The 12,386-nt window shown below is 32.2% G+C and overlaps 1 protein-coding gene across 1 annotated transcript; it reads left to right on the top strand.

Annotated features, from left to right (window-relative positions):
• Positions 1-9,927: 9,927 nt before the first annotated feature.
• On the top strand, positions 9,928-12,089 carry LOC126726861 (WEB family protein At1g12150). Its single transcript, XM_050432266.1, has 2 exons — positions 9,928-10,121; positions 10,422-12,089. The coding sequence occupies exons 1-2, from the start codon at positions 9,942-9,944 to the stop codon at positions 11,976-11,978; spliced, it is 1,737 nt and encodes a 578-aa protein (XP_050288223.1). The 5' UTR covers positions 9,928-9,941; the 3' UTR covers positions 11,979-12,089.
• The last annotated feature ends 297 nt before the right edge of the window (positions 12,090-12,386 follow it).

Below are 12,386 nucleotides of genomic sequence, written 5' to 3'. Positions count from 1 at the left end.
AGTTTTAAGGAGAAAATTGTGTTGCGGAAAAAGAAGATAATAGCAGATCTAATCATAAAATCTAAAATAAAAAGAATTTAAAATAAAAATAATAAAAAAATAGTGGTGACCAACGGCCATACATATAAATATAAGATATTGACCAACCTTTATAAAAAGATGTCAGTTTCAATATTCACTTTGTGGTAAGGGTCCTCAAACATCATCTTCTCTGCGAATAGTTTTTGGGGCTTAGGTTTTCTACGCAAGCAATTCTTAAATAGGAGAGAGTAGAGGTGGGAGAGTGTCCTTATTTGGCTAGAAGTCTAATTTGCATTGGAAAAAGAAAACAGTGATGAGGTGGAAAATTTAATTTAATTTAAATATTGTGCTGACGTGGAAAATTGTAGGAGCTTCAAAAGCTTCGGTTATATATATATATATATATATATATATATATATATAAATGTAGATTAGACAATAAAAAAAAATTAATTCAAAAAAATTGGAATTCAAAAAGGTATAACTGTATAAGAATAAGAGAGTAGAAAACAAACCCACAAAATTTTGTTGATAAAATTTAAAATTTCGGATAAATAAAGGAATAAAAATCTACACTAAATTTTCCTGATAAAAAATAGAAAATTAAAAGAAATTAATTGGTTTAAATGAGAGGAAATTAATTTATTGCTAAAATTTTATCATAATTATGACACCAAATTAATTTAATGGAATTTTCATTATCATATAAATAGGAAATAATTATAATGCGAGTGCTTTGAAATTGTACATATATAGTAATATATTAACATATTCAATGTTTTAAACATGAAAAATGTGCTTACCAACTTTAATAATTTTTTTTTCTTTTTTTTTTTTTTTTTTGGAGAGCCTAATAATTTCTTTTTTTAATTGTGAATTTGATTTTTTTTTTTTTTTTTTAAACTATGGGCATGAAATTAAATGTTTATATAGAAGAAAATTAATTTAAGGAAAAAGATTAGGTGATAGCTCAACCTTTCTCATCTAAGAAACCGTACCTAACAGAGGTTCATGTAACTGATTTTTTAAGGAAATACTGGTGAAATTAATAGTTTACATTTAAGGGCACATTTTTGTGAACATTTAAGGCAATATTGGTCAGATTAATAGTGAATATTTAAGGGCATTTCTTTTTAATTTCTATTTATTATTGACACATGTCAGACATATTGACATGTAATCCAGAGGTGTCAATTCAAGTTAGCGTGTTGGGTTCATATCATGTCAAGATAGGGGTATTCGACTAAATGGTTCAACCCTGAATTTGACCCATTTAATAATCATGTCACGATTCTTCAACCCTAACTCGACTTATTAATAGGGCAAATTGACCTAATCCAACCCACTTGACACGCTTAATAAACGAGTCGCATTAGGTTGACACGAATATAACACAATCCATTTCAACTTGTATAATATTAAATATAACATCCATCTAGAAATATATTTTTTTACACCCCAAAAGTAGTGCATACACTTTAAGTTTTCAACCTACATTCAAAATAATATAGTTCAATAAAAATATAACATCTATCTAGAAATAAGTTCTTTACACCCTAAAATTTAATATCCTCAAGGTTTGTAAAGTTTCAATTTCTAATTATATCCCTTGTAAGTTTTTGTAATTACTCACTTTTCTTTTTAATTTAAAATATAGGTTAGATATAAAAGGTATTTGATAAATCTAAAATAAAAATGAATATTTATTTGTTATACTAGTTAAACAGGTTTTGTTAAATGAGTCATTTTAGGTTGACACAAATAAGTTGGCGTGTCAAACATGTCTATTGCAAGTTACACTGGCTAACCCGCTTATAATACGTTTCTTAATGTGCCACTTTCGGATTGACCCGTTTATAACCCAAATCTGCTAAGGCCCAACCTTAACCCGCAAAAACCTGTATCAGGTTTGTGTCATGTTCGCAGGTTGGGTACACCCCTACATATATAAATAATTGTTTTAATACATTGTCCATGTCATACCAATTATATATAGAAAGTTGTCATATGTCATTGTAGTATGTTTTGAAAAGGAATGTGTCATCATAACATGCATCTACCAGTTTTTGAATCTAACTTTTTATAATATATCTTTCTCAAAAAAAAAAAAAAAAAAAAAAAAAAAAACTTTTTATAATATATATATATATATATATTGAGATGGGTTCAAGTTACACCTGGTGTAACTCTAAAGAGTAACACCTTTTCTAAACCATTGGATTTAAGTAGATCCAATGGTTAAAAAAAGCACTCATTAATACTAATATTCTGATTAGTATCTCATTAATATCCCTTATTTATTGCATTCCATACCTATCTCTAAACTCAAAAAAATGGTCTACGTTTTTCTCTCTCTCTCCTTCATAGTTCACGTTTTTCTCTGCTCTCTCTTTCTCCTCCATCGATTTTCCCCAAATCAATTTCACTGCCTTTCTCTTAATTCCAATCTCACCAGCATGCTCCTTGCCTCATCAACATGAACAAATAAAAAATAAAACCTTATTATTAAATGTATTTTATGGTCCATCTAATAAAAAATTAAACCTTATTATTAAATGTATTATTCCCCAAAAGGTTTTTGTTCTTATATTTGTTTGTTCAGAATTCAGACTTCAGCAACCCAAAAAATAAAAATAAAAAGGTTGGGAAAGTGTGACATATCTAGTATAACAACTCAAATAACGACTTAATTTAGTGTTACACTGAAAAGGACTTGGTGGATCTGTCACCTAACAAGCAAAAACTACTGGTCTAGGCTCTGGATATTCTTTTCAATTTTGCTTAATTACAAAAGGAAACATAGCAAACGCACATGCAGGAGAAAAATTTTATGGACCAATATGTTAGTCAATTTAGTTAGTAACTTGGTATTGCGGTATTCGCATTAGTACTGATCATCTTCAAAATTTTGTAGTGGACTAGTTTACATTCCAATAATCATATATGTAGCACTAGTTCAGTCGCGTATGGGCCTTATAGGCTAGCTACAAAATATGTGAAATTATCAGTTCCTTTTGAATAAACCTAAGGCCCAAGCAAAGTGTGGTGATCAGAAATTCCAATTGTGCGTCCAGCGGCTGTGGCTTTTTTTTTCTTTCTGCCGGCAACCTGGCCATGGAGGTGGAAGAGCGGTGGAAGAGCAGTGGAGGAGAAAGAAAAAGAGAGAAATGTATAGTGGAGGAGAAAGAGAGAGAGACGTATACCTTTTTTTTAGGTTTAGAGATAGGTATGGAATGTAATAAATAAATGATAATTAATGAGATCCTAATCTAAATATTACCATTAATGAGTGTCTTTTTTTACCGTTGGATCTACTTAAATCTAATGGTTTAGAAAAGGTGTAACTCTTTAGAGTTACACCAGGTGTAACTTGAACCCATCTCATATATATTATATTTTGGGTATTTGTAGCGACTCTTTCGTCTCATCTCTAGATTTTACAAAAGCTTTTTGTATTAATTTCCATACTTGACTTATGCTAATTAGTGTGTTTATTCTTCTAAAAAAAAAAAGTGTGTTTATTCTTTTCTTTAACTCTTAATTTGATTATTGTATAAGTTTATAATCAATAATTATTTGTATCAATTTGGTGTTTTTATCATTCGAATTCCGTTGGTGTTGAAATGCATGGATCATCAAGGTTTTGAAACCTGAACCGTTCATTGAACCATAAAAGAGAGAGGTTCAAGAATTTTGAGGTCGAACTGAGGTTGAACCGAGGTCGAACCGTGATGACGTCATAATTAATTTAATAATTATTTTAAATATATATAAAAATATTAAATTAATAAAAAATAGAAAAATTAACTAAAATAGTCTAATTCACCAAGGATTTAACTAACAAGCTCCAAGACGAGTGTTTCACCAAGCAAATCTTTTATATCATCTAGCCCTTGATCTATCCCAAGGTTTGAAAGTAATCCACCAATAGTAGGTTTCATATTAACAATGGCTTTCACAGAACTAACCACTTCACAGTAACAATGTGTAATCTATTACACATTGTTTCTTACAAAAATACATAAAACCAATGTTATGAATACTATTTCGGTTTGTCTATTGGAATGAAATGTTTCGGTACTGGGTCGGTACGAACTCATTTTAGTGTACCATTTTGGAACTACTGCAAATATATATATATATATATATATATATATAATTTCATATCTTATTACTTACAAAAAAAAAATTATAAAAATTTATATTTTTAATACATTTATAAAACTTGTTATCTTAGTACTAATATGATCATTTACTTAGACTACCATTATTTTATTAAAGTATACTAATTAATTCTTTTAATGAAAAAAAAAAAAAACAAAAACAAAAAAAACAACAACAACAACAACGTACAAAATGAAAGTATGAAACTGAAAGTTGGCTTGCACTCTGCCCAACCAATTATATTTTCAATATTTTATATTATTCCTTTTCTCCTCACCAGCTGGAGAAACTACACCCTGTTTCGGGTGTATGTTTCTTCTGTTTCACAGCTGGTGGGACCTACCAGCTGTGGGTCCCACCAGCTTGTGAGATGGAGGAAACATACACCCGAAACAGGGTGTAGTTTCTCCACCAGCTGGTTCACTCACACTCCCTTTTCTTTTCTTTTTTTTTCTCTTCTATTTTCTCATCCACACACGTCTAGTCACACTCTTCTCAGATTTAAATTTCCCCTCATCTTTGTCATTATATGCTGTCTTCCTCTTTCTTCTACTTTTTTCCTTTGTGTTCGACTATGCGTCTTCTTCAACTTACCAGTTAGTGCTTCATCTCATCTGACTTCTCTCCACTTCTCACTCAAGTTTCTCACTTTCTCACTGTGGCTTTTTTGTTTTGCTTTTTTTTTTTTGTAAGGTACGCTTGTTTATTTCATTTCTTTCTTCTTCTTTTTTTGTTTGTTTGTTTGTTTGTTTGAGATTTTAGTTTTACAGTCCAAACTCCATGCCGGCCGAATCTTGAATTTTGGCCGGTATTTACCGAGGGTTTCTTGATTGAAAGAGTGAGGCGAGGGTTTCTTGTTTGAGAGAATGATCCAATTCCAAAGTCCAAACGACGCGGTATAAGAAAAAAAAAACAGGGAAGAGAGTCCAAACGGTGCTGTTTAAGGCTTGAAACAAAGGACCCGTGTGAACCACCTGAACCGGACGGTCCGACTGCGGTCCGTACGGTTCATTGCTTTTTTTTTTTGCATGGAACGGTTTTTCATGTTTAACAGACCGTAAAATGGCCAATTCAAGGTTTTCTCGGTCGGACCGTCCGGTCCGGTCCGGGTTTCTAAACCTTGCATGGATGATATAGTTATATATAGGTTTTTTTTTTTTTACTATTCTAATAGATAGCATGTTAAAAGCCAATATTTTGATATAAAAAATACGATAGATTTATAAAATTATATGTGAATATAATTTTAAATACATGTGAATATATATTATACTCAACTAATTTGACACTTATTGTTTCGAAATACATTCTCATGCATCACACAAATTAGTTACTGGTTAATCTCAAACTGTAAGATTAATGGAAAAAAATAGAAATATAGTTTCATTGATTATTTAATTTGACATATAAACACAACAACAAAAAAAGGTATATATTTGGAAATAAAAAATCAATTGAGTATTGGCCCAATCAGTTTATAATTATCCAGGTTAACTTATTGACCTACTATACCAAAATAACTTGTTAAGAGCCCAAGAAATCGCAAGCCTATACTTTTTAAAAAATAATTTCAAGCCTATATTGGCCCAGTAACATTCAATTTTTATCCAAGCTGTCACCTAATCTTTTTAATCCAACCCTTACATGAGAAAGGTTGAGCTGTATATGCAACCTCTTTTAAGAATGTAACCATTGCCTTATCACATGCGCTTTGTACATGCAGTGAGTTTTTTTTTTTTTTTTTTTTTCGGTTTAGTGTCATAATTTCTCTTTCTTTCTTTTTTTTATTTAAAAAAAAAGGATAAGTTTGTTTTGAAGATATAGATTAATAGGGGAGTGTCTTATTTTGTAAGCATTTTAAGTGGAGTTGGAGATATATTTTTACCGAGTTATCCTCAAGTTTTTTCCCTATTAAAGCTAAGGCTTAGAGATATTTTTTGATCACATAAAATTCCAGTCTAAAGAAGAGAATCCTCTTATAAATAATATAGATAAAAAAATTAATACAATATTGTAATCTCAAGATTCTAGTTTGTTACTACAAAATATTTCAATCTCCCTTTCATGCCAAACCTGACCAATTATTGCAACAATTGGAAAATTTAACTACCACCTAGCTAATTTAATGCAACATATTTTAATGAGACTAAAATTACCTATTAGCTAATTTAACCTTCTTTCTTTCTTTCTTTCTTTTTTGGATATTCGATAGTGGGGGATGGCGGATTCAAGGGTGTGGGACCAAAATTTTGAATAAGGCCACTCTCACTTAAGAAAGTGATGAATTTTTTTAATTTTGTGCTTCCCCTCCAAGTTATGAGTTCCTTCCTTTCAAAAATAAGTGCTACATATTTTATATTCTAATATTCAAGAGGATCATTTTTAATGAAGAAAAATTATCCCATAAACAAGAATACAAATATTAAGTATATTATACAAATGTGTGATTTTCACTCATATCATAAGTATAAAATAAAAGTATTAAAATTATCAATTTTCCATGACTAATTCTTATTGAGATTTACATAATCTTACATGAAAGAATGACTTCTAATTAAAAGTCATAATGTTAAAAAATTAATTGCAAAAAAAAAAAAAAACATAAAATTAAGAAGTTGGAAAGAAAGATTGAGTATTAATCTTCATATGGTGTTAGTTTTACTCATTTCTCATAAAACACTTTTACTAGAAAGTTTGAGTATTAGGCTTAATTTGTTTGTTCCGATGTAAAATATTTTCAAAGGTAAAATATTTTACAAAAAATATTTTCATTTTACGGTGTTTAGTTGCATATTTGAAAATTCATTTACAAGTGCCTATTTCAAGGTTAAAAAAAAAAAAAAAAAAAAAAAAAAAAAAAAAAAAAAAACCAAATTTGCAAGGACACTAGTAGAGATCTATAAATTTTTTGTGTGACAGGGCCTAGCAGTGGAGATGTGTGCAAAACAAAACCAAATCTAAAGGGCCTAGGAAAAAAAATCCCTAAATTAGCATCAAACAACAAAACAGCAACACAATTGCTCCATGAAAGTCATGAGCAGCCGTACATGCAGGTAATTACTTCCATCTCTAAGAAGAGTGGGTGGCTTTGAAGGTTGTGCTGCGGGTGAGTGCTCTCCCTATCTGTGGCTTGGGCTAGAGTTGGGAGTGGTTGGTCTGTGAATGTGATCTCCACGCGTAAGAGATTGTAAAATGTAAAATGTTTTACCAAAATTTTAAGCGTAAAATATTTTACTTCTTCTTGCCTTAATTTTACAGTTTGACCAGAAAATATTTTATAGTTGACTAGATTTTACAACAAAACAAACATGGTAAAATGTGTAAAATATTTTCCTGAAAATATTTTACTTCGAAACAAATAGAGCGTTAATCTCCAATTCTTCTAACTCTTCTGTTCCTAGAAAGAATTTCTATTGCACACATATACACTAACATCATTCACATTTGACGGAGTAAATCTAATTGATGAAACAACACAACTAAAATTTTCTTTTTACGATTTAGTGGTGGTCGGGTCATCACTGCAATCATACTCAAGAAATAAAAACTTGACATTTAAGAAAACTCAAAAAAATTTGAAACTTCTGAAGTTCAACCAACACAAAGCCATTAATCTAAAAACAAAAAACACAAAAAACACAAAAAAAAAAAAAAAAAAAACAACAACAACAACAACAAACAAACAAAGCCACCAATCCAAATCTATATTTATAGCAACTAAACAAAACCAAGATCTGAGATACGAATAAATACATTAACAAATTTCTATAAAAATAGACCCATTAATAATTTATTGAGCAACACACACAACAACACTAAAAGTGACTACCTAAAAACAATGGAGGTCCCCTTCAAACTTTTTTTTTTTTTCTACGCGTAAAACCTGAATAAATATTTTTTAATGAATATATCAATAGAGTTGTATATCCTATTTATGTTGTTTTGGCGAAAAGAGATAAAGACATGAGAAGAGATATTGACGAGTTGTTTTGCGTTTTATCTCATTTACTTGAATGATAAGGAAAAATAATTAAAATTGTCAATTTATAAAAAATACAACTTCTTTTAAGTTTGAGAATATGGCTACCTACTTGTTTTAAAGGGAATTCAGATTCCTACAAAAAGGGGTTGATGGGGAATCCAGATACCCTAGCATCTGATTCTCTAATGTGATTTGCAACCAAACATGGAAATCTTTTAACATTCTTGTAAATCCTAAAACATTACCCTGTCACATTAAAGTAAAGACGAAAGTGTATGTATTATTGATTAAAAGTTGTCCTCAAGCAAAATTTCTAGTTTTGCTTATGAGAGGATTTGAACCATGGACTTTCCCATTAGAAACACTGGAAAATGTCATTATATATGTAATTATTATTTTTTACCAGTTAAGTTACAGTACTCTTAGCTAAGGTGCATCAAGATGGTTTTTGGTCTTAACAAAAAGCAAGCATCTTCATTTGTATGTGTGTGAAACTTCTATGTGAAGATTTAAACCCCGATCCTTGTACTCCTATCTCACAAGTACTTATATTTATAGAAAGACCATCATGTCACGACTACTTCTTGGCCTTTCCCACATATGCCCTTCTTAAAGCCCCCAAGGGGCCAAGAGTTATCACATTTGTTTGACGCAAACTCTTATAGTTGAGGGCAATCTTGTCTTTTCAAAACAACAAAACGGTTGGAATGTACCGTAAAAATCCACCTCAGAGCGATCTGTCTTCCCCGCTATATCAGGACAATTAATTGCACTAGGTAAAAAAGGCTTTTAAGTTTTAACTAATAAAAACTATAACCTTAATCTTGGGATGTTCTTGTTTTCAAATACCATCCAGCCTGTATTATCATTTTTGTTCTTTTAAGGTCCATCAAAATTTGTATACATCTTTATTTAAAAAAAAAATTGCATATCTCTTAAATTCAATCTCAGGCTTGGCAATTTATTTCAGTCTTTTTGGGTGCGTGGCCTTCTTCTAATGATTATGCAATTTCAATTCATGTAAGGCTTTCGCAATTTTCAGTTCATATCTAATAATGTTCATGTATTCAAAGTTTTCAATTTTTTGAATGCCTTATTTGTTTGTAATATTAACCATGTTGTTCTTCCTTAGTTTGATTAATGTTAATGTTGCATTTTATATTTCGCAAAATTGGATGATACATATTACACTCTTATTATTCTAGCCAAATTCAAAGCAATAGTATCAATTGTGTTTTGGCTGTAGAAATAGGCATATGATATTGCATTCTCTGATAGATTGTAAATGTTTCTCTGTGTCTTTGGTAATTGAAGGAAGAATTTGTGCTACAGCAACTTATGCCTGGGGATATCACAAGGCATTTGACAGTTTCATTTATCCATTTTTTGATATGTAGTTTTAATTATTCGACTCTATTGAAGACGTGTATTTGTTCTTTTGTAGAATTGTCCAATTGTCTCTGATCTTAGTCTTGAATTCTATATAAACATTCTCAATCATTTACAAATTTTTAGTTTTATATGTTCAAAATGACTTCTTCTTTTTTAAAAATAAAGTGGAAATTTTATAATTATGATCCTTTCCAAGAACTCCTAGGGTGCCAGGAGGTTTCAATATAATTATCTTCATAATTTGGATAAAAATTCTTAATCAAATTATAGTATTGGACTTGAAAACTCAAAAGTAATTGACTTTTCTGCTGCTATTATATATGTCTCAATTCTGCATGATGTTAATTTCAAATGATTTTGCAGCTAAGTTCCAAAGGAAGAGATGGTCAATATCCGCATGAAAGATCGCCAAAAGGTTCCTCTAGATTCTTCGAGGACGGAGGTGGGAGAGATCGACACCAGGGCACCTTTCCAATCTGTCAAAGCTGCTGTTAGTCTATTTGGTGAAGTAGCTGTCTCTAGGGACAAATCTGCTGCCAGGAAGTCAAAACTTTCTTCAGAGGTACATATGGTTATTCCATTGCCAAGCCACATCGTTAGAGATTGAACACCAGGACTATTTGTTATTATTAGTGAATTAGAGGCTAGGGTCCATTGCCTGTGATGCAAAGATAGTGCAATAGCCACCGATGATTTTCTGGAATATGTCTTAATGAATACCCAAATAACCTTTAATCTAAACTATAAAGTTGCAATGCTTGAGTGACAATGATGGTGAACATAAGATATGATGATGTCTCTTTTATGTAGCATCTTTGTCTAATGTCATAAAGATGTGACCTTTTTCTTCCTTATTTGCCAGAATATACTGGACAAGGAGACACAACTTCTATTGGCCCAGAATGAACTAAACGAGATTAAGCAACATCTGGTGAAGACACAATGTACAAAAACTCGGGCACTTACAGAGCTTGAAAAGGCTAAGAGAACAGTGCAAGATTTGACCACCAAGCTCAAATCTGTAAATGAGTCCAAGCAATCAGCAATTGAAGCTGCAGAAGCTGTGAAGAATAAATCCAAGAACCTTGAAGTGGAAAAATCAAGAAATGCCATTGGATGTGAAGCTTGGAAACAAGAACTGGATTATGCAAGAAAGGAGTACACAACCATTGTTACTGAACTTGATTCTGCAAAGCAAGAGCTCAACAAAATTCGGCAGGATTTTGATGCTGCCTTAGAAGCAAAATTGGCTGCATTCCAACAAGGAGCAGAAGCTAAGCGTTCTGTAAACATTAACACAAAAAAGGCTAGGGAGCTTTCAAAGGAAATTGCAGCAATGCAATCATCAATTCAACATCTAAAGCATGCCACCCCACACGCCCAACAAGAACACTCAAAGATTGTGGCAGAAAAGGATGCCTGCATAGAATCATTCAAATCTGCCAAGAGAGAAGTAGATAAAAAAGTGTTGTCCTTGAAAAAAGAGGTTAATCCTGAATCAGATAGAAATTTAGAGGCTAAGTTTGCAGAAACAAGTGCAGAGATTGAAGTCCTGCAAGAGGAGATGAAGAAGGCACATGCTTCTGAAATGGATAGTGTGAGAGTTGTAACCTCAGAGCTCAACGAATCCACAAAGACACTGCAGAAACTTGCTGAAGAAGAAAGCTCTCTTCGAAAATCAGTGAGTTCCCTTCGGCTGGAACTGGAGGATGTGAAGAAAGAGCAGGCTGAATTGAAGGAGAAGGAAGTGGCAGAAGAATCCTTAGCTGCTAAACTGAATACTGAAGTACAGAATAGCAAGGCAGTGGCAGAACTGAAACTCCAGCAGCTATTATCAGAAGCTGAAAATGCTGAACAGGAAGCAGAAGAGATGAAGAGAAATGCTAATGAGCTGAGGCAAGAAGCTGAAGCCGCCACAATTGCATCAGAGGAAGCAGAGAAAATACTAGAACTCGCCTTGAGAGAGGCTGAGGAAGCAAAGGCAGCTGAAAAGAGAGCCCTTGATGAGATGAGGATTTTATCTGAGAAAAAGAATACTCTTCACTCTTTGAACTCAGATTCTGCTCCAACGATCAAGTTGTCATTGAAGCGGTTTGACTCCTTGAGTAGGAAAGCCCAGGAGTCAATAAATTTGGCTGAAAAGCAAGAGCTAGCTGCCATGGCTCAGTTAGAAGCAATCAATGCAAGTAAAAATGAAGCAGATAGAAAGTTGGAGGCCAATTTGAAAGAAATTGATGAAATGAAGACAGCAACCAAGATAGCTCTGACAAAAGCAGAGATGGCAGAATCAGCAAAAACAATGGTCGAGGGTGAACTACGGAGGTGGCGACAACAAGAAAAAATTGGGAGTTCTGAAGCTTCTTCTTCTTTTAAAGAGGATTCAGGGAGGTTGTCAGGGTCAACCCCCCTACTGCTTTAGGATTGTAAAAGCAACACCTGCTAGAGAGATCAGGATGAACCAAGAGAAAATATGTGCTTTGCAAGATCACGTTTGCTCAGTCTCAATGACACTCTTGCATTTGAAGATAAACTAGAATTACTGGAGCTCCTCATTTCCCAGATGAGGCAACCATGTTAGCTATGTGTCTTCCCCAAAAAAATTGTGCAAATTTGAGAGATTCAAAAACAGGGAAAAAAATATTGAACCCTGACATTGTGTAGCCAAAAATCCTTCATGGTAATTTCTTGGATTCTCAGTAGCAATAGCTAAATGTTTAACAAATTATGTAGGTGTTCCCTAATGGATCATCAGGTTTGTCAATACAGAACTAAAGAGATGAATATAACAGGGAAAAAGAGACGTATATAGTTTACACATATTTCACAT

This window comes from Quercus robur, chromosome 5 (assembly GCF_932294415.1).
Source record: "Quercus robur chromosome 5, dhQueRobu3.1, whole genome shotgun sequence".
NCBI lineage: Eukaryota > Viridiplantae > Streptophyta > Magnoliopsida > Fagales > Fagaceae > Quercus > Quercus robur.
Note: the sequence above shows the minus strand (reverse complement) of the source record. Positions and strands in the feature narration are given on the sequence as shown.

Excerpts from the sequence above, each read along its gene's own strand:
- LOC126726861 (XM_050432266.1), top strand. The coding sequence starts at position 9,942 with ATGGTCAATATCCGCATGAAAGATCGCCAAAAGGTTCCTCTAGATTCT. Across the intron at positions 10,122-10,421 it reads AGTCAAAACTTTCTTCAGAG|AATATACTGGACAAGGAGAC; the intron begins GTACATATGGTT and ends CTTATTTGCCAG.